This window comes from Schistocerca serialis, chromosome 4 (assembly GCF_023864345.2).
Source record: "Schistocerca serialis cubense isolate TAMUIC-IGC-003099 chromosome 4, iqSchSeri2.2, whole genome shotgun sequence".
Lineage (NCBI taxonomy): Eukaryota > Metazoa > Arthropoda > Insecta > Orthoptera > Acrididae > Schistocerca > Schistocerca serialis.
Window position 1 is genome coordinate 685,466,304 of NC_064641.1, and position 23,528 is coordinate 685,489,831.

General features: G+C 44.1%; 1 protein-coding gene across 1 annotated transcript in view; it reads left to right on the forward strand.

Annotated features, from left to right (window-relative positions):
* Positions 1-23,528, forward strand: part of LOC126473177 (ABC transporter G family member 20) — a 406,331-nt gene that overhangs the window by 270,983 nt on the left and 111,820 nt on the right. The window contains exon 3 of the mRNA XM_050100065.1: positions 15,421-15,580. Coding sequence (XP_049956022.1) covers positions 15,421-15,580 — 160 coding nt within the window. The remainder of the gene's footprint in view (positions 1-15,420; positions 15,581-23,528) is intronic.

Consider the following 23,528-nt stretch of genomic DNA (forward strand, 5'->3'; position numbering starts at 1 on the left):
CAATGTTCAAAACATGATTGGAAGTACGTTCATAAACAGAGATAAGAACAACTATGATTGACATGTCATATAAAGTCGACGTACAATTTTAAAATGTTAGAAATAAGGAAATGAAGTAATACATAATGCTATGCTTGTAACGTACGTTGTTGTTCTACATTGTTTAGCTCTGGTATTTACAGGGTCACAGAGAAAGCATCCTAGGTTTTGGAGGGAGAAGGCGTAATTGTAATGATCTCTACTACAACAGAAACAAGAAGCACAACTTAAGGAAAAATAATGTAATGTGTATTCCAGTTCACAAGCGACATTGATGCAGGTAGTTCCTGTGACTTACAAGGGAACCTCCCCATCGCACTCCCCTCAGATTTAGTTATAAGTTGGCACAGTGGATAGGCCTTGAAAAACTGAACATAGATCAAGCGAGAAAACAGGAAGAAATTGTGTGGAACTATGAAAAAAATAAGCAAAATATACGAACTGAGTAGTCCATGGGCAAGATAGGAAACATCAAGGATAACGTGAACTCAGGAGCGCCGTGGTCCTGTGGTTAGCGTGAGGAGCTGCGGAACGAGAGGGCCTTGGTTCAAGTCTTCCCTCGAGTGAAAAGTTTAATTTTTTATTTTCATACAATTATTATCTGTCCGTCCGTGTCAATTATCAAAGTTCAGGCACTCACACATAATCAACTTCGCTCTCCAAAATTCCAGGACATGTTCAGATTTGCTAGGACATATGCAGGATTTGACAGTCTACACACGGAAAAATTTGAAAACGTTAAAAACATATGTTTTGACAGAGCACAGGGAAAACTGTGCGACTGTGAAACTGTTGCATTCATTTGTTGCAGTTCATGTAACAAACTCTTGTTTTTATCACTTTTTTGGGAGTGATTATTACATCCACAAGAAATCCTAAATCGGGCAAGGTAGAAGAATCGTTTTAGCCATTCGCCAAGTGTACAAGTTAGGTGGGTCGACGACATGTTCCTGTCATGTGCAGCACATGCCGTAACCATTATTCAGGATATACGACGTCATAAGCGTGAAAAAGTATCTCTTCTTAAAAATGCAGATTTCCTTGGCTACACTCATGCAGTGTTTGACATTTTATACATCGCACTTTTTGACCATAATCTGATGATGCACCAAGAGAGGGAAACGCGTTATTAATAAACGTTGCATCAGTGTCTGTCTTTTATTCGGGACGTGGAAGCACTGTTGCTGCACCAGCACAAAGCAGGATTTGTATTGAGATAGGAGTTTCAGACTTAGACAAAGCACAACTATCTGAAACTTTGTAGCCTCTGGTGAACTAGTCAGCATTAGGAGACGAAACATTAAGCAAATAAATTAGCGTTGAACCACGGCCAAATGATCATTAAAGATAATGACCAAGGCCGCAATAGCGGCCGTCCTGCATTTTAATGTCTATGGACTCGTGATGTCAGTTTCCAACCATAACAAATCTAAAATTGGCACTATCCAACACAGGTACATTACTGTGAGTCATGAGATGAACGAGACGTCTAGGGAAATACACGCCTTACTCGTAAACTCGTGGGCGCTTCCCGGAGGAGCAGTTAACACAGGACGTAAATACGAGGCGATGACGCGGCTAAGTATGGGCGGGTTGCGTGGAAGCCGGCAGTTGCCTCGTGTACTTTTTCTTCTTCATTGGCGGCTGGAATGGAGATCGAGGCCGGACGGTGGAAAACTCCATGACCCCGGCGCAGCGGGCTCTCCGCAGAATATATCAGATGTGTTTTCCTGTGGAGGAATCGTTTGACCTATGACCTTGCAATCAAATGTTTTCGGTTCCCATTGGAGAGGCACCTCCTTTCGTGTACTAATCGCACGGTTTTGCGGTGCGGTCGCAAAACACAGACACTAAACTTATTACAGTGAACAGAGACGTCAATGAACGAACGGACAGATCATAACTTTGCGAAAATAAAGAAATTAAACTTTTCACTCGGGGGAAGACTTGAACCTAGGACCTTTCGTTCCACAGCTGCTCACGCTAACCACGGGACCACGGCGCTCCTCAGCTCACTTTTTCCTTGTGTTGCCTATGTTGAACATGGACTACTCAGTTTGTATATTTTGCTTATTTTTTTCATAGTTCCACACAACTTCTTCCTGAAACTTCCTGAAACTTCCTGGAAACTTCTTCCTGTTTTCTCGATTGATCTGTGTTCAGTTTTCCAAAGCCTATCCACTGTGCCAACTTATAACTAAATCTGAGGGGGGTGCGATGGGGAGGTTCCCTTGTAGTATGGGCAGAGGTTATATTCGACAAACAGAATAAATTAATAACTTTCTCTTTTTGCCGACCCCCGGTCTCAGATGAAACAGTTGCTGAACATTTCAAAGAAAACTCGAGTCTCATCGCAAATAGGTACCCTACTCATACAATTATAGTTGGCAGTGACTTCAGTCTACCTTCCGTATGTTGACAAAAATACATTTTCAGACCCTACTAGAGATAGAAAACAACTTCCATAATTGTTCTAAATATTTTTTTAAAATTATTTTGAACAATTAGTTCACGAGGCCATTCAAATTGTAAATGGTTACGAAAACACACTTGACCTCTTAGCCACAAATAATCCTGAGCATCACGACGGGTACAGGAATTAGTGAACACACGGCCATAGCGAGGCTCAATTCCGTAACAAAGAAATTCACCAAAACTAAACGCAAAATATATATATTTATAAAAAATTCGGTTGACGTCTTTCTAAGAGAGAGTCTCCAATCCTTCGAAACTATATACGTGAAGACCATATGTGGCTTAAGTTCAAAGAAATAGTATCAACAGCACTCGAGAGATTCATACCAAATAAATTAATAACAGACGGAACTGATCCCACATGGTACACAAAACACGACAGAAAGCTGCTGCAGGAGCACCGAAAAAGGCACGTATAATTGAGACGAGCTCAAAATCTCCAAGATTGGTGAAGTTTTACTGTGGCTCGAAATTTGGAGCGACTTTCAATGGGAGATGCTTTTAATGGTTTCCACAACGAAACTCTCTCTAGAAATGTGGCGAAAAATCCATAGAGATTCTGGTCCTATGTTAAGAAAACCAGCGGAAAGGCTCAGTAAGTACCTTTACTGCGGTTCGGGCGGCGAGTGAGGAGGAGGAGGAGGAGGAGGGTGAGACAAGGAACCCAACCCTTCGGAGCAGGTGAAATCGTGGCAAATATCCGCCGTGGCAAATGTCCGCACACCGTACTGGAGTAAAGTTTCTGCCCAGGAATGTGTTGTGATTAAAGGTTCAAATGGCTCTGAGCACTATGGGACTCAACTGCTGTGGTCAGAAGTCCCCTATACCTTAGAAATACTTAAACCTAACTAACCTAAGGACACCACACACATCCATGCCCGAGGCAGGATTCGAACCTGCGACCGTAGCGGTCGTGCGGTTCCAGACTGCAGCGCCTTTAACCGCTCGGCCACTACGGCCGACTGTGATTAATGGGTTAGCGCTTTAACGCTGTAGGCAGCAAAGTTTGTTCTGTATTTAGAGGAAACTAACGGCAGTGGACAGAAGACCGTATAGCGGCAGAGTCAGAGATCGGTGATGTGGAGACCGCCTGTTGCGCACCTCCAGGAAAGACGACACGGAATCTTGGCCCGCATGTTGGGAGACTGTCGGGATTTCCGCGGCCCGCAACCTGTTCTGCGGAGAGCCCGCTGCGCCGGGGTCATGGGGTTTTCCACCGTCCGGCCTCGATCTCCATTCCAGCCGCCAATGAAGAAGAAAAAGTACACGAGGCAACTGCCGGCTTCCACGTAACCCGCACATACTTAGCCGCGTCATCGCCTCGTATTTACGTCCTGTGTTTACTGTTCCTCCAGGAAGCGCCCACGAGTTTACGAGTAAGGCGTGTATTTCCCTAGACGTCTCGTTCATCTCATGACACAGTAATGTACCTGTGTTGGATAGTGCCAATTTTAGATTTGTTATGGTTGGAAACTGACATCACGAGTCCATAGACATTAAAATGCAGGACGGCCGCTATTGCGGCCTTGGTCATTATCTTTAATGATCATTTGGCCGTGGTTCAACGCTAATTTCTTTGCTTAATGTTTCGTCTCCTAATGCTGACTAGTTTACCAGAGGCTACGAAGTTTCAGATAGTTGTGCTTTGTCTAAGTCTGAAACTCCTATCTCAATACAAAACCTGCTTTGTGCTGGTGCAGCAACAGTGCTTCCACGTCCCGAATAAAAGACAGCCACTGATGCAACGTTTATTAATAACGCGTTTCCCTCTCTTAGTGCATCATCAGATTACGGTCAAAAAGTGCGATGTATAAAATGTCAAACACTGCGTGAGTGTAGCCAAGGAAATCTGTATTTTTAAGAAGAGACACTTTTTCACGCTTATGACGTCGTATATCCTGAATAATGTGCCGTACAGTGATATAATTTTGCATTTGCATTCAGTGCCATCTGTGGATCTTCCTCTTCTTCTTCTTCTCAAGACCTTACAACACCTTTGGGTTTCAGCTTCTTCAACAAATTTCCCCCAATCTGCCCTCTCCCTAGCGCGGTTCTTCGGCATCCTCCACATCGTCTGTCCACCGATTTCGTGGCTTCCCTCTCTGTCTCGGTCTTCTTCTAGTTGGTCTCCATTCAACCTTTATACTCGTTTGGTATGTGTGGATACCGTCTGCATAACTGTATTGCGATTAGAATCAGTAGTAAGGAAGTAATAAATTCAAACGTCATGGCTGATGCATAAGTGTTACTGCACAAACAGCGAAAATGTTACAGATAAACTTTGCCGGCCACTGTGGCCGAGCGGTTCTAGGCGCTTCAGTCTGGAATCGCGTGACCGCTACGGTCGCAGGTTCGAATCCTGCCTCGGGCATGGATGTGTGTGATGTCCTTAGGTTAGTTAGGTTTAAGTAGTGCTGAGTTCTACGGGACTGATTACCTCAGAAGTTAAGTCCTATAGTACTCAGAGCCATTTGAACCATCTGATTTGAACAGATAAACTTTCTTCATTTCATAAGTTTATGGGGTTTGGGGTGGGTGGGGGGAGGAGGGGGGAGGCGGGGGAGTAACAGTGGGAAAAATTATTTCCAAAAGATTTTAAATTACTATAAAGTTTGTGGGAACTCTCAAACTGATCTCCTTCTGAAATACTGGACGAATACAGTCCGGGTAATCTCAGCGCCGTTGCGTTATGCTACCTGAACACTGTTTCTAGCTTTAATACGTGGCCGGCCGTGGTGGCCGAGCGGTTCTAGGCAGTACAGTCTGGAATTGCGTGACCGCTGCGGTCGCAGGTTCGAATCCTGCCTCGGGCATGGATGTGTGTGATGACCTGAGGTTAGTTAGGTTTAAGTAGTTCTAAGTTCTAGGGGACTGATGACCTCAGATGTTAAGTCCCATAGTGCCTAGAGCCATTTTTTTTTAATACGTGACTTACTGTGTTCAACCTCCAACTTAAGACTATACCTCTTAATAAGCAGATTATGACAGCACTTTAAATTTCTTAATTTACTCAGTTATCAAATGAACAATTTTTTTGCCCCTGGAAACCGTTAGATAGGCAACTTGCAAATGAGCCTGGCTGATTTTCTCCATTTACTAATATGTATACTACAGACGGCAGCCTCTCGTGCTGGCGAAATGTCAGAAAAAAAGAAATCATTATTCAAACGGCGGTCGAAGACCCGGTGACAAAAGCCGATAGGTAATGCGTCACAAAGCATAGATTTGTGAAAGCTGATGAATCTTTTTGAGACATACTGTATTTTTCTGCTGATCATGACGGTATCGCGTTGTGGATCTACTAGAATTATGGCATTTATTATTTTCGCCGAATTGCAAGGTACTGCGTTGGTCTTCGTTTTTCTTTTGGTACAGCAGTAATTGAAAGTGTTAAGTTTTGTTATTGGATTCGGTAATAATCTTGCGAAAACGCCCACTGCGTCTCGTCCAACGTGGTCTTCTTCCTCTGTATGGAGACGAGGAACACAGGCAGCAACGAAGTGCCGCGCTAACTACACGCAGCTGCGTTCTAGAGACAAATTAAACCAGCCCTGGGCGGATGGTAACTACGAACCTGCCTGTGCAACGGTGAAAAAGGAAAAAAGTATTTTATCTCCTCTGCGGCGGTGCGTATAATGGCAGGCGTTTATTACGTTGCCCCGAACCGGTTCCTGGCGTACGACTCGCTCTTCACACTGGCTCCGGGACAGTTTCTACGTCTCCACAGGCCCAGCCGCGAAGCCGCCCGAATGGTCCGTACAGCAACAGTCGGAAGAAAAGTCCTTGACGGAGCAAATACCTGCTGTGACGAAGGCCGCTCTTTGCGTGCGGTAACTTCCCACTTGTAGACTCATTTGCGTAAATGACTAAAATTATACGGAATCTTTCCGCAATGTTGTGTTCTCCTTGCATGAAAACAACCACTATAGCTAAGGGGTCTACGTAGATGGAGGTATTCACGGTTATCCTTAGTACTAGCTTTTTTGCAGATAAAAGCCTTCCTGTAAATTCAGTTAAATACTTAGGGATTGCAATTACAAATAACCTACATTTGAACGATCACATAGATAATATTGTGGTTAGAGCAAACCAAAGACTGCGATTCATTGGCAGAACACTTAGAATGTGCAAGAGGTCTACTAAAGAGACTGCTTACACCACGCTTGTCCGCCCTATTCTGGAGTATTGCTGTGCGGTGTCCGCATAAGGTGGGACTGTCTGATGACATCGACAAAGTACAAAGAAGGGCAGCTCGCTTCGTATTATCGCGAAATAGGGGAGATAGTGTCACAGACATGATACGTGAATTGGAGTGGCAACTATTAAAACAAAGGCGTTTTTCGTTGCGACGGGATCTTCTCATGAAACTTCAATCACCAGTTTTCTCCTCCGATTGCGAAAACATTCTGTTGCCACCCACCTACATAGGGACAAATTTCTCCCTATTATCATCGCGATAAAATAAGAGAAATCAGGGCTCGCACAGAAAAAGTGCTCGTTTTTCCAGCGTGCCGTTCGAGAGTGGAACGGTAGAGAGACAGCTTGAAGGTAGTTCATTGAAACCTCTGCCAGGCACTTTACTGTGAATAGCAGAGTAAACACGTAGATGTAGATGTACACATGGATATCAACAGATGCATCTGCGGGTATCTACAGTAGTAATTTCTTAGTGATGTCAGTATCACGATTGTCGTCTATTTACATAACATCTTATCGGTGGTAGAGATAGTTTAAAGCTGCGGCACACATCTGTTGTAAGGGTAACTCAAGACTGGCAGTATGAAGGCGTTATTGGAATGTTTGATAGGTCCAGGCTCTTCGGAAGTCTATTCCCTTCCTTACTGCTTTACCTATACCTATTGACATACGGTCTGTTGCGTCTAAAGTAAGGACGTCAAAACAAGGTTATCACAGGTAAAGAGGGCCTGCCTGGGTAAAAGAACGTTATTATCAACGAACACTGGCCATAATGTGAGGAACAGATTTCTGAGGATGTACGTTTGGTGCACAGCACTATACAGGGTGGTCCATTGATGGTCACTGGGCCAAATATCTCATGAAATAAGCGTCAAACGAAAAAACTACAAAGAACGAAACTTGAATGGGGAAACCATAAGGCGCTATGCTTGGCCCGCTAGATGGCTTTGCCATAGGTCAAACGGAAATCAACTGCGTTTTTTTAAATAGGAACCCCCATATTTTATTACATGTTCGTGTAGTACGTAAAGAAATATGAATGTTTTAGTTGGACCACTTTTTTCGCTTTGTGATAGATGGCGCTGTAACAGTCACAAACACATGGCTCACAATTTTAGACTAACAATTGGTAACAGGTAGGTTTTTTAAATTAAAATACAGAACGTAGGTACGTTTGAACATTTTATTTCGGTTGTTCCAATGTGATATATGTACCTTTGTGAACTTATCAATTCTGAGAACGCATGCTGTTACAGCGTGATTACCTGTAAATACCACATTAATGCTATAAATGCTCAAAATGATGTCGATCAACCACAATGCATTTGGCAATACGTATAACGACATTCCTCTCAACAGCGAATAGTTCGCCTTCCGTAATGTTCGCACGTTCCGTAATGTTCGCACGTGCATTGACAATGCGTTGACGCATGTTATCAGGTGTTGTCGATGGATCACGATAGCAAATATCCTTCATCTTTCCCCACAGGAAGAAATCATGGGACGTCAGATCCGGTGAACTTGCGGGCCATGGTATGGTGCCTCGACGACCAATCCACCAGTCATGAAATAAGCTATTCAGTACCACTTCAACCGCACGCTAGCTATGTGCTGGACATCCATCATGTTGGAAGTACATCGCCATTCTGTCATGCAGTGAAACATCTTTTAGTAACATTGGTAGAACATTACGTAGGAAATCAGCATACACTGCACCATTTAGATTGCCATCGAGAAAATGGTGGCCAATTATCCTTCCTCCCATAATGACGCACCATACATTAACCCGCCAAGGTCGCTGATGTTCCACTTGTCGCAGTCATCGTGGATTTCCCGTTGACCAATAGAGCATATTATGCCGGTTTACGTTACCGCTGTTGGTGAATGGCTCTGAGCACTATGCGACTTAACTTCTGAGGTCATCAGTCGCCTAGAACTTAGAACTACTTAAACCTAACTAACCTAAGGACATCACACACATCCATGCCCGAGGCAGGATTCGAACCTGCGACCGTAGCGGTCACGCGGTTCTAGGCGCTTCCAGACTGAAGCGCCTAGAACCGCACGGCCACACCGGCCGGCTGTTGGTGAATGACGCTTCCTTGCTAAATAGAACACGTGTAAAAAATCTGTCATCGTCCCGTAATTTCTCTTGTTCCCAGTGGCAGAACTATACACGACGTTCAAAGTCGTCGCCATGCAATTCCTGGTGTATAGAAATATGGTACGAGTGCAATCGATGTTGATGTAGTATTCTCAACACCGACGTTTTTGAGATTCCCGATTCTCACGCAGTTTGTCTGCTACTGATATGCGGATTAGCCGCGACAGCAGCTAAACACCTACTTGGGCATCATCATTTGTTGTAGGTCGTGGTTGACGTTTCACATGTGGCTGAACACTTTCTGTTTCCTTAAATAACGTAACTATCTGGCGAACGGTACGGACACTTGGATTATGTCGTCCAGGATACCGAGCAGCATACATAGCACATGCCCGTTAGGTATTTTGATCACAATAGCCATACATCAACACGATATCGACCTTTTCCGCAGTTGGTAAACGGTCCATTTTAACACGGGTAGTGTATCATGAAGCAAATACCGTTCGCACTGGCGGAATGTTACGTGATAGCATGTACTTATACGTTTGTGACTATTACAGCGCTACCTATCACAAAGCGAAAAAAGTGGTCCAACTAAAACATTCATATTTCTTTACATACTACACGAATATGTAATAAAAATTGGGGTTCCTATTTAAAAAAACGTAGTTGATATCCGTTTGACCTATGGCAGCGCCATCCTAGCGGGCCAACGATAGCTTCTGGTTTGCCCCTTCAAGCTAGACATGTTTCGTTCTTTGTAATTTTTTCGTTTGACGCTTATTTAGTGAGATATTTGGCCCGGTCACTATCAATGGACCACCCTGTATGGTAATGATTTAGGGACTGTGGGAAAACCGGAACAGAAGAGAATCGAAGTACTTGAGGCGTGGTGCCACAGAGAGATGCTGAAAATTCGATGGACTGATAAGGTAAGGAATGTGGAGGTTCTCCTCAGAACCGGCGAGTAGAGGAAAATGTGGAAAACACTAAGAAGAGGATGGGACAGGATGGCAGGACGTTTGTTATGACATCAAGAAATAACTTTCATGTTACTTGAATGAGTTACAGAGGGTAAACACTATAGAAGATGACACAGATTGGAACACATCCAACAAATAATTGAGGGTGAATGTGTTACTCTGGGACGAAGAGGTTGGCACATTAATGGAATTCGCGTATAATGAGTGAGAAGACTAATGACTCAGTAAACAAAACGGAGAATGACTTGCTCGGGAGGCCTCTTTCTTCGTGGAATTTAAGAAGTGTGTCCTGGAGACATCCCTGTCCGCTGACAACCTACGAAGTACGAGTCTGATAAAGAGCTAGAGAAGGCATCGGAGTTACGACTACTGGGAGTGTGTTAATAATGTGTTAATAACATCGACAACACGGGCATATCTACCTTTAAGATGAAACAAGATGACTATAAGGTAATACGAAAGCCCAAATGAGAATTGACGGTTTGACAGTAATTTGGCTACTTTTTTGATGGAAAGGAGTTGTAGTTGGCTGTTTTGCGTGCAGAAAACTCTGTTCTCACAGCAGACACAAAAATGGGAACTCAAAAATGTTAAAACAAAAGTGTGAGGACGGACGAAATAGTATAATTAGTTTAACACTAATAGAAATGTCAACATTCTTGAAGTTTTCTCGACTATCAAGGTGCAGCGCCATAAAACAAACACATCTGCCTTGTTAGTGGAGATTTTTATTTTTCTCTTTCAGACGTTGTATGTGGAGATGGTTATCATGCTGCAGCGAAGAACGATGCTGAGTTCTAAGAAAATCCTGTTTCATTCATCTACCTTTTCGATAAATTTAAAGAAAACCGATAATCATCTGCATGAAAATTTTTCGAGAGAGCTGACTTACGGAACGAATCAAGAAAATGGCAGGCTATTTTGTATGAAAATGTGGTCGTGATTGGCCATTATGCTTTTAGTTATGGAATATATACAGCATTTTACATACATATATTTTAATAATTGGTACCTTAATATGTATCCACTAAAATGTGTTAGTTGTTTTTTCTCTGCATCTAACAGTCTTCCCGCCAAATTATCATTTAATTTACTACCTAATGTTTTCTGCATGATCGTATCTGTGCCATGGAGTACACTACGCCTCTCAATATAGATTACCCGTTTTGTGTACATGTGTCCATAGTTTAACACCCGATCTGCTGCCCAGGGGAAAATAAACCTCAATTGCTTTCTTGTGCCACATGTTCTTAGAGGTACAAGCCAAACTAAAAACGTACTACTCGTAACATCTACACTCCTGGAAATGGAAAAAAGAACACATTGACACCGGTGTGTCAGACCCACCATACTTGCTCCGGACACTGCGAGAGGGCTGTACAAGCAATGATCACACGCACGGCACAGCGGACACACCAGGAACCGCGGTGTTGGCCGTCGAATGGCGCTAGCTGCGCAGCATTTGTGCACCGCCGCCGTCAGTGTCAGCCAGTTTGCCGTGGCATACGGAGCTCCATCGCAGTCTTTAACACTGGTAGCATACCGCGACAGCGTGGACGTGAACCGTATGTGCAGTTGACGGACTTCGAGCGAGGGCGTATAGTGGGCATGCGGGAGGCCGGGTGGACGTACCGCCGAATTGCTCAACACGTGGGGCGTGAGGTCTCCACAGTACATCGATGTTGTCGCCAGTGGTCGGCGGAAGGTGCACGTGCCCGTCGACCTGGGACCGGACCGCAGCGACGCACGGATGCACGCCAAGACCGTAGGATCCTACGCAGTGCCGTAGGGGACCGCACCGCCACTTCCCAGCAAATTAGGGACACTGTTGCTCCTGGGGTATCGGCGTGGACCATTCGCAACCGTCTCCATGAAGCTGGGCTACGGTCCCGCACACCGTTAGGCCGTCTTCCGCTCACGCCCCAACATCGTGCAGCCCGCCTCCAGTGGTGTCGCGACAGGCGTGAATGGAGGGACGAATGGAGACATGTCGTCTTCAGCGATGAGAGTCGCTTCTGCCTTGGTGCCAATGATGGTCGTATGCGTGTTTGGCGCCGTGCAGGTGAGCGCCACAATCAGGACTGCATACGACCGAGGCACACAGGGCCAACACCCGGCATCATGGTGTGGGGAGCGATCTCCTACACTGGCCGTACACCACTGGTGATCGTCGAGGGGACACTGAATAGTGCACGGTACATCCAAACCGTCATCGAACCCATCGTTCTACCATTCCTAGACCGGCAAGGGAACTTGCTGTTCCAACAGGACAATGCACGTCCGCATGTATCCCGTGCCACCCAACGTGCTCTAGAAGGTGTAAGTCAACTACCCTGGCCAGCAAGATCTCCGGATCTGTCCCCCATTGAGCATGTTTGGGACTGGATGAAGCGTCGTCTCACGCGGTCTGCACGTCCAGCACGAACGCTGGTCCAACTGAGGCGCCAGGTGGAAATGGCATGGCAAGCCGTACCACAGGACTACATCCAGCATCTCTACGATCGTCTCCATGGGAGAATAGCAGCCTGCATTGCTGCGAAAGGTGGATATACACTGTATTAGTGCCGACATTGTGCATGCTCTGTTGCCTGTGTCTATGTGCCTGTGGTTCTGTCAGTGTGATCATGTGATGTATCTGACCCCAGGAATGTGTCAATAAAGTTTCCCCTTCCTGGGACAATGAATTCACGGTGTTCTTATTTCAATTTCCAGGAGTGTATAATTGTCAGTCTGCAATTGAAGTAAATTCTAATGTATCTTTGTTCAGTACGCTGTTCTCGGTCATCATTAGAACTATCTGCACTTATGCCCCTAATACCCTGTATGACGAGGCCCGACTTCAACAGACAAAAATTCCGGCCAGGCGCGAGCCCACATCGGAGTACCGGCTTATCGAACGGGCTTAGGAGGTTTGCAGTGCTTTAATATCCATGGATATGAATAGGGATAAGAGACTGGCGGTTACAGATGCGGATAAGAGACCTGCGAACGCCATATGGATGCGGAGAGAATTTTTCTTATCGATGCAACCTTCTAGGTATGGCATTTTCAATCACAGTTCTCTCAGATTATTATTTGCTGTAGGACAATTTCTGAAAAAAAGATAATTTCCTCATGATTATTACACTTTTCCGTTGGCGCTTATTTCTCTGTGCCCTCCTTCACTTTTCACTCCTGACTGACTCGGCGTTTATTACCATGAAGGGTAATTAATTGAACTCAGAGGAGGCCTACAAAGATTTTAGTTTAGAGCGTCAAATACGTATCTGGATGGGACTGAGCTTAGATTTTCGTGCCGGTCGAAGTGGCCGAGCGGTTCTAGGCGCTTCAGTCTGGAATCGCGCGACCGCTACGGTCGCAGGTTCGAATCCTGCCTCGGGCATGGATGTGTGTGATGACCTTAGGTTAGTTAGGTTTAAGTAGTTCTAAGTTCTAGGGGACTGATGACGTCAGAAGTTAAGTCCCATAGTGCTCAGAGCCATTTTTTAGATTTTCATCCACGACAAATTTATCCACATACGAGTATATTTGTCCAATGAGTTTGACTGAAACGTTAAACTTATCAAGCAAAACTACAGGCACTCTTTTAATGTTCCCAGTTTGTAATATAGAGAAAAATACAAGATCTTTAACACTGTATACTATGCGATACTTCGATTAGACACCTCACCTGGTTCACTTGCTTTTTGTTAGATTAAATCGCTTCCGTTCCAAAGGCGCATTCATGCCAAGCAGTAACGACGCCGTGATCTCGTAAGCACTATGCATTACAAGAAACCGGTTGAAAGTGGTAATTAACTAGAAAGTAACAAAGCAAACACCGTCACAATGGAAATCTGACAGATAGCCTCACTCCGTTAGGAATATTATTAAACTTCGAGGCGTTAGTAACCTACTCATTATTCGAGAAGTTCAATTTGTCCCACTGCAAGTGTTCAGCTGTGTCTTGGAAGTGTTTCCGTCAAAGACAAATGACTGCTTTAGGTGGGAAAGCGAGAGAGATAGTACTCTGCTGGAAGACTGGCGAGCAACGGGAAGTCCTGACGGGTATGCGTAAAAGATGATTCTGAATCACATTTGCAACACTGTGTTACCACGGAAATGCTCCAAAAATTCCATTCAAGAATGTGAAATAGTGACTGGTTGCTTTTTAATTCATTTATTTTTCGAGTTGTTTTGATCCGCACTAACAAATTCGAAACAGAAAATGGTTTTGGAAAAATAAGGATCACGTAATAACTATTTTTATTAGGACATCTTAGACAGAATCAAAATATTGGATAACCAGTAACCAAGTTAGCTGTTTCAATTCACTGCTGTAGTACTGTACATGTGAAAATTAGCAGCTGGAAGCGGTTATTTGGTCGTTGGTTACCAACCATTAAAGATCGAATTTCTAAACTGAGATATTAGCATTTCAGATCAATATTCAGCTTGTAGGGCCAAAACAGTGGTGTTAGATGTTTTCCTGTCAAATCAGTTGTTTCCTTTTTGGAGTGGTGTTATCCTACAGGTATCACGAGATTGATTTCCAAAGTGAAATGTTTCTAGTTATTTATTTCCAAAATGATCCGTTTTCGTCTAGCGCACTAGCCAATAGAACCAGTTTTATAAATCACATGCTTCGTGTTCTGTGGAGCTGTGACACTTTTTTTGTAGACCTTGTTGAAGAGCAGAAGACGCCAAGCCAGTACTGAGTTCGGTGCGGATTTTGGATTATGATCAATATGGTCACAGGGGGCCGTTGTGGCCGAGTGGTTCTAGGCGCTTCAGTGTGGAACCACGCGACCGCTACGGTCGCAGGTTCGAATCATGCCTCGGGCATGGATGTGCGTGATGTCCTTAGGTTAGTTAGGTTTAAGTAGTTCTAAGTCTAGTGGACTGATGACCTCAGATGTTAAGTCCCATAGTGCTTAGAACCATTTGAACCATTTTGGGAGACATTGTAAGTAGGCTGTTTATGTTTTCTCTATGTAAGTAGGCTGTTTATGTTTTCTCTATGTAAGTAGGCTGTTTATGTTTTCTCTATGTAAGTAGGCTGTTTAGGTTTTTTATTGGTAACGCCACCTCTGTATGAAAATCACTGGCTGTGCTGTGTGCAGTCTGTGGCTAGTTTGCATTGTTGTCTGCCATTGTAGTGTTGGGCAGCGGCAGCTGGATGTGAACAGCGCGTAGCGTTGCGCAGTTGGAGGTGAGCCGCCAGCAGTGGTGGATGTGGGGAGAGAGATGGCGGAGGTTTCTAATTTGTCATGAACTGATATATATATTATGACTTGTGATGATATTAAGGTAAATACATTGTTTGCTCTCTATTAATATCTTTCATTTGCTAACTATCCCTATCAGTAGTTAGTGCCTTTAGTAGTTTGAATCTTTTATTTAGCTGGCAGTAGTGGCGCTCGCTGTATTGCAGTAGCTTGAGCAGCGAAGATTTTTGTGAGGTAAGTGATTTGTGAAAGGTATAGTTTAATGTTTGTCAGGGCCATTCTTTAGTAGAAAATTTTGAAAGTCGGATTGCGTTGCGCTAAAAATATTGTGTGTCAGGTTAAGCACAGTCCTGTATAATTGTTCAAAGGGGACGTTTCAACATGTGCCATGACAGGGTGCGTCTTGTGGTTGCAGCTACGGCCTGCTGGGCGCCAGCGGCTGCGGCAAGACGACGCTGCTGAGCTGCATCGTGGGCCGGCGGCGACTCAACACGGGCGAGATCTGGGTGCTGGGCGGCCGTCCCGGCTCCAAGGGCAGCGGAGTGCCCGGCCGGCGCGTCGGCTACATGCCACAGGTCAGTCACCGCCTGTAGCCTCTCTCTCTCTTTTCCTTTGCTTGTAAACACGAAACGTAAGAAGGGGAAGGAAAGGTAAAGGATGGGTGGAACACTGTGACGCCTAGCCGGACGGGGCGTTGGGGTAACGCAATGGTGAAAGTTGAAAATTTACAGCTCCTCACGAGCGGTTGCCGTAACCGCTTCGGCCATCCGGTCACGGCCCCTGCCCCACTCAGATTTTCATGGCACAATGCATTGCAGTGCACCTCCTCCATTAAACTCACTATTCGCAAATCCTTATTACCGTAAGAGTTCAGATACTATCTGCGCTTTCGCAGAACAGTCAGTGCAGAAAACCTTGAACATATACCCTTTCTGACAATGCGTCTTAGGGTGGGACGTCATGTTAAACTAACTTTCTGAAGTCGCTGAGTAGCACCGTAGCTACATAAGAGACGAATTAAAAGCAGTTTCACGCTTCAAAATCCGCTATTATTTTTGGAGTAATTGCAATATTTAGAACTTACGATTTGCTAGTTCTGAACATGAAACCGATTGCTGTCTTTTGCGGAAGTTCGCGATTTGATACGAAAATAAGGAAATATGTAATGTCGGATGAAATGTATTTCATTTTAGATAGGGAAGTAGGGATCTTCGCACATGTTGATATCGATTTCTACATAACGAGTATTTACATTTTAATCGTCGGTAATGACACACTGTAAGTAGGCTGTTTAGGTTTTTATGTTGGTAACACCACGTAGCGCTCTATATGAAAATCACTGACTGTGTTGTGTGCAGTCTGTGGCTGGTTTGCATTGTAGGAATTTGCTATTGTAGTGTTGGGCAGTTGGCTATTAACAGCGCGTAGCGTTGCGCAGTTGGAGGTGGGCCGCCAGCAGTGGTGGATGTGGGGAGAGAGATGGCGGAGTTTTGAGAGCGGATGATCTGGACGTGTGTCCATCAGAGACAGTAAATTTGTAAGACTGGATGTCATGAACAGATATATATGTTAAGACTTTTGAACACTATTAAGGTAAATACATCGTTTCTTCTCTATCAAAATCTTTCATTTGCTAAGTATGCCTATCAGTAGTTAGTGCCTTCAGTAGTTAGAATCTTTCATTTAGCTGGCAGTATTGGCGCACGCTGTATTGCAGTAGTTTGAATAACGAAGATTTTTGTGAGGTAAGTGATTCATGAAAGGTATAGGTTATTGTTAGCCAGGGCCATTCTTTTGTGGGGATTTTTGAAAGTCAGATTGCGTTGCACTAAAAATATTGCGTGTCGGTTTAAGCACAGTCATTTATAATTTTTCTAAGGGGACGTTTCAACACTATACATTCGCTCTCAGCTCAGTTCCCGCGAGACAGCTATGGCCGCAGGTTCGAATCCTGCCTCGGGCATAGATGTGTGTGATGTCCTTAGGTTAAAATCAAAATGGTTCAAATGGCTCTGAGGACTATGGGACTTAACATCTGTGGTCATCAGTCCCCTAGAACTTAGAACTACTTAAACCTAACTAACCTAAGGACAACACACACATCCATGCCCGAGGCAGGATTCGAACTTGCGACCGTAGCGGTCGCGCGGATCCAGACTGTAGCGCCTAGAACCGGTCGGCCACTCCGGCCGGCCTGTCCTTAGGTTAGTTAGGTTTCAGTAGTTCTAAGTTCTAGGGGACTGATGATCTCAGAAGTTAAGTCCCATAGTGCTCAGAGCCATTTGAACCATCAGCTCAGTTCAAGAGATACCTGCACAGTTCTGGTTGCGTAGTTTTGTGAAGTGTACCTACTTATATAAGTATGGCTAACTCATCAATTTACACTGCACCTCAAGTCGTTGCTTTGCGTGACACTGAAATGAATAATTACAGCATAAATGAAAATTATGTAGAATAAGTTTTCTGACCAGCCTCTCGGTGTTCGGATCACACTCTAGTTTTGAAACGATAGAGCAGATCTGTTACCGTTTTCTGCAGTGGTTTTAAATCAGTTCATTTTGTTCTTCGCCAAAAATCTTGAACATTCAGTGATTTGTACTCACGTGGGTTTACATTGAATACGTACTTCCTTCTGCGCTGTAGTGGCATTTCAGTTCTTGTATTACAGCAACATGGCCACCTTTGGCCGACATGGTCAGACAGCTACAGTTTGAGATGCACAGTAGGTAGTGATCATTAGTCTGCATTGTATCGTAACCACCTGTTGGGCAACAGGGATTTCTCTGCATGACGCACTGTCCCGCCTCTGTAATCACGCAAGCGAGACCTTGTGCAACAGGCCAAGGGTCCTACCTTGTTCCTCCACACGTAGCTATTTCCATACTTGTTTTCATTGCAGGTTGTTAACGAGTGAGGTGCCTGGTGGTAAACGCACTGGACTTGCACCCTCGGGGAGCGAGGTTCAATATCCCGGCCGGCAGTCTTGATTTGGTTTCTTCATAAAGCGGCTAATGCAATTGTCGGGTGCTTTTCTGAAACGGGCAAGATTGATGTCCTTTCCCGGCCGGGTCCAATCGGAGCTTCTTCCAGCTTCTACGAGACCTCAGCATGGACAGGATATTAAATAATAATATTTCTTTCCTTTACCCTGTAACGTATGACTCCCGGCCACGCTGCACGGTCCTTTACCGCTAGTGACTCTCGAGCAGTCTTTCGGTAGATTTGGTATGTGGCTAGACTGGATCTGATGCACCGACCTCTGCCTCAACAATTTAAAGTGGCTCATGATTAAAACATTCCCTATATTTGTGTACCTATTTATTGACTGAAGGCTTTACGGATGTTTAAATCACGAGCAGTTGTGGATGTCCTAACAGCAAAAATTTAAATTTAAAGTGGGCTGTCATTGGAGCCTTCTGACCTTCTGTAAGAGATAGTGACTGTTCCAAGAAGGCAAGTTTTTTCAGCACCTGCTGGAAATAAACATGCAGAAAATTCTGGCAGGAAGCCTCAGTTTACAAGGGACTTCTGTGTGAATGAAAGGGAGCACATGTCTGTGTTACTTTTGTTGCAGAGAAAACGTGCAACTAAATCGGAGTCTCGTTACCGTCTCTATCTCACAGGGCATCCAGAGGCCTTCTCTCATACCTCTTCACATCAGTTTATCCTTATAAAGTGACTCTGAGCTAATGAAGCAGATCATTACATGTTTGGAGGATGGCACCAAGTAGAAGTGAAACACCGACTAAGGCATTTTGGTTAACTAGAAGCTGAGAACATTTTTTGTGTGATTGTTACGAATTATAATGGTAGATAGAGTGTAAAATGAAAAATTAGAAGGAAAAATGACTGGCATAACTTTTTCCACAAAACTGAACCGAGTCGAAAGAATATGCTGGGACACAAGAACTAGTTAACATGTCAGCGCAGAATCAAAATACATACTCACCAAACCATTTTTCAGTGCATCGCAGTGGTTACTTAGTACTAGTACTAGTGTGTTCTGCCCTATTCCATTCGTGTACTGAGTGGGGAAAAATGACTCTCTATAACTCTGGACGCACCCTAATCTCTCTCTCGTGTTATTTGCATGGTCCCTATACACGAGGCATACGAAGGAGACACATACCGTTTTTTGGATACCGATTCTGTAAAGTTATTTAACAGGGTTTCGCGGGATCTCAACTTTCTTCCAAAGATTATCATTTTAGTTTCTGAGTGTGTGAGTTAAACTTTCGCATGCACTGCACCAACCGGTTACGATCCTAGCAGCACGTTTTTCAATTTGACGATCTCCGTTTGATAACGACTTCCAAATTACTTTAAAACTGCTCGCATTAGCGTCTTGTACACTATTTTCTCTACATACGCCTTACAGTTTCCTAGAACCCGTCCGACAAATCTAATTTTTCCTCCACCTTTCCTAAAACTGATTTTATATGATCGTCCCATTTCATTTCGCTTTCTAGTATTAACCCTAAATATTAAAACGGTGTGACGAGCTACAGATTTTCGCCACTGAAATTTTAATCAGAAACGTTCGATTTCTTTCGCTTTGTTCCAGACATCGTCTAGCATTTGTCCACATTAAACCAGATTTGCCATTCATTACACTGGTGGAAATAATGTCCAAGTCTTTCTGTGCTTGATTACCATCGTCCAATGTCTTTACTAGTCATCGGGACTCAGTTCGAAGCAGTACTCTTCCATGAAGACAATTCTACTCCAGTCAATGGAATTCCACACCGAAGACGAGTCTTCACATGCCCTGAACGGAGGTGGGATACTAACCTGATTGCCGCTCGCCATACAGGCCGACAGCCAGCAGTGATGATCTGGGGTTTCATTTTATTTCATAGTAGGACCTCTTTGGCTGTCATCCGCGGTGTCTGTCGACACAGCGGTACGTCGACGATATTCCACGCCCCGTTTTGTTGCTCTTCATGGCAGGCCTTCCTGGGCTTACATTTCAGCAAGATAATGCGCGTCCTCACACGTAGAGAGATTCTACTGCTGGTCGTCGTCCTTGCCAAAGCCTAACTTGACAGGGAAGGTCACCGAACCTCTCCCCCCCCCCCCCCCCCCTCAGTTGAGAACTTTTCCAGCACTACGGCCATTTTGTAATTTTGACGCTCAAACGCGCCAATCGGACAGAATTTGGCACAATCTCCCTCCCTCAGTAGGACATCCAGTAACCTCATCAATCAGTGCCAAGCCGAAGTGCCAAGCCGAATAAATGCTTGCATTAGGGCCACAGATGGACCAACGCGTTATTGACTTGCTCAATTTCTGAAGCTCTTACTCTTGAGTTTTCCTGAACGTTTCTTCTCATGTACCGATTCCGACCCATCCGGATAATTCCTTTGTGGTTCGGGTTTCTTTCTTACCTTAGAGTGTATTAAAGTTAGCAAGGTGCACTAAAGTTAGCAGAATAACTCGTGGCGCGGAAATACTCATACTATATCCATCTAATACTTCAGAATGAGAGCAGTTAAATACTTCCAACGACGTTTACACATAATTTAAAAATCTCCGCGAAACTTTTTCTCGTTGACACGCTCCACAGAATGATAAAAGAAAAAAAGTTTATCGCTTACTATATTTTCGCTGTTCATGTAATAAAACTGCGGCATCAGGCGTGAATTTTGAATTTATTACTTCTTGCCTACAAACTCTATTCGTAACATATTTTTCAGACGTTATCCTTATATACCACTGAATTTAGTAAAAAAGTGAATCATTTTACAACATATAGTTCAGGAGGTAAGACGTCATAAACATTGACAGGAGTGAAACACTAGCTTATCTTAAAAACAAGAGCAAATTACCTACACTATAGTAATGCAGTATTTGATAATGAATCTCTTTTATGTATGTGTGTTCGATTCTTTCAAGAATCCGGATGGTGGGGACTAGCGTCGTTTTTTTAAAAATCGTGACTCTCGTGGGGAGCGGTATTACTCTGCAGTCTTCATTTTCCGTTTGCGTCCACGCAGCAAGTTTGCTATCCACGTCTACGACTCTCATCTATGTCTTCACTTGGAACATCAGATTGCTTAGTCCCCGTAACTTTCTCACTGCTGATCTTAGGCTTGTTATATTCTTTGCAGTGTTCTCTAGTTGCTCGACCTACTCTTTGATTGTTGTTTGTATTTTATCCATGCCGCATCTTGTGAAGTTCGAGGCTGTAGCTATATTCAGGATTATTAATGGAGACGCAACCCACTACAAAATACCTTTAAAAAAAACTTTATTTTCGTTACCTGTTTCTGATATCAAGCTTATCTCCAGATCGCTACACTAGTTTTACTGCATGCAGCTGCCGAATAAAATTTTGTAGTAAAACAGGCGTAGCCATCTGAAGATGGGGTTCTTAACCTTAAATTGATAGTGTGAATAGCGCAAATATTTTTTTAATTATTTGTGGCTAGTTATCTCTCCGTCAACAATCCTTAATAATCGTTAGTTATTTATACTCTGAGTCACTTTTATTAAACTCAGTAAGTATAACACTCACCGGTCTCTATCTTCCATAGTTACTGAGCTACAGTTAGTTCTTTGACGGTGAGTTCATATCGGTAACCGCCGGCCGGGGTGGCCATGCGGTTCTAGGCACTTCAGTCCGGAAACGCGTGACTGCAACGGTCGCAGGCTCGAATCCTGCCTCGGGCATGGATGTGTGTGATGTCCTTAGATTAGTTAGGTTTAAGTATTTCTAAGTTCTAGGGGACTGATGACCTCAGATGTTAAGTCCCATAGTGCTCAGAGCCATTTGAGCCGTATCGGTAACCCCGTTGACACCGCCGCCTCCCACTTTTTGACGTGAGAACCTGTAAACATTCCAATCTAAAGTCGTGGGTGGAATTTGGGGGCGGGGGGGGGGGGGGGTTGGAGGGGAAGATATTCTGTGACACGGAACCAGCACATAGTTCTCGCATTCTTACATATTCCTTGTCTACATTCGGTCCCGTTGCTTCCTCGTGGCCTTCGACGGAAATCAGTCATTGCGAGAAAGGAAGTGTATGCTTCATCCTCGGGTAGCTGTCTCGATTCCGATGTATCGCACGCAAGCGATCGGCGCATGGCTGCGGTGTCTATCTGGAGGCGTCATCGTCCTTGTTTCACAATGCGGACGCCCGGCGTCAATCTTTTCCGCTTCCTTACGCAGGACAAGACGGCGCCGCTGCAGCAGTCGTGATGCTATTCTACGCGTGACCTTGTCCTTGATCGCTGCTGAGGAATTCTTCGCGTATAGCGTACACATGTCACTACTGTTTATATACACACATAATGAGGCTTACTTTAACGGCTCTACTATTTCTGTACCTCTACAAACAGACTCTAGCATCTTTGTTAGAAATTCTGTAAACAAAATAAACCTGAAGCTAAGATCTTCTAGTTTGTTGAGACGGCGACATGTCCCTTTTCAGTTTCTTCTAGACGATCGATGTTTCCACCCTTCTGCGTGGATCTTCTTCAGGATGTTCTAGGGTTTGCGATTATCTTAATATTCAATGACACCGTCCCAGCATTTGCCTGGAGCGACTGAGGGGAATCACTGAAGACCAAAATCTGGATGGTCGAACTTGGATCTAAACCGTCGTCCTCCCTAACTACGAGGCCAGTATGTCAGCCACTGCTCTATGTCGTTCGATGTGTGAAGGATCATTCATATCGTTGTGAACAGGACCAACCAGTCCTTGGGATGACGTTTATCGCTTTCTTCATGTCCCTAAATCACTACTGGTGAATGCCACAGTAGTTCCTTGATCGAGCCATGGCCATAAACTCCCACTTCCTCCCGCCCCCCCCCCCCCCCAAATTCCACCCATGTCCTTGTATGAACAACTGTACTGACCTCGACGTTGACGAGATCTCAGCCACAAACCTTCCTTCTTTTTGTTTGATTTACTTGCGGATCAAGGAGTATTTACATATTCGCGGGAAATTGAGCTTACTAGTGACTGAAACGTAGAATCATTACCTACACATTGGTGTGAGATCTAACAGAATGACATCACGAGGAAGTCTGTCTCAAACTCGTATTTATTTATATTCCAACAAAGAGTGTATTTTCTAAACTCGTCAATGTTATTGGTTTGAAGGAATCCTCCTGTCTAGGACAAATATTTTAATCGATAGAACAAAAGGTGTATTTGTTATTCAACCGGAAATATGGAATTGTTCTACCAAGAAGCAACAGAAGAATCCAAAAATAAGATTTTCTTCCCTATACAACTGCTTTATCTTCAATAATGACTTTAACACATTCTAATTCTTAGCCTGCCGCTATTATTTTCCCCTGCTCCGAGCATCATGTTATCCACTCATGGCTATCGTTGTAGGTAAGCTACTATTCAGAAATACGCAACAGATCTACCACTAAACTGGCTCTCTTCTGGTGGTGGTTTTCGATATACATCTTTCCTCATGTATTCTCTTATTTCCTAATTTTGTACTTCTTCGTCAACTTAGTTTTCGACATTCTTCGATATCATCATATTTCAGTTGTTTCCAGTTTTT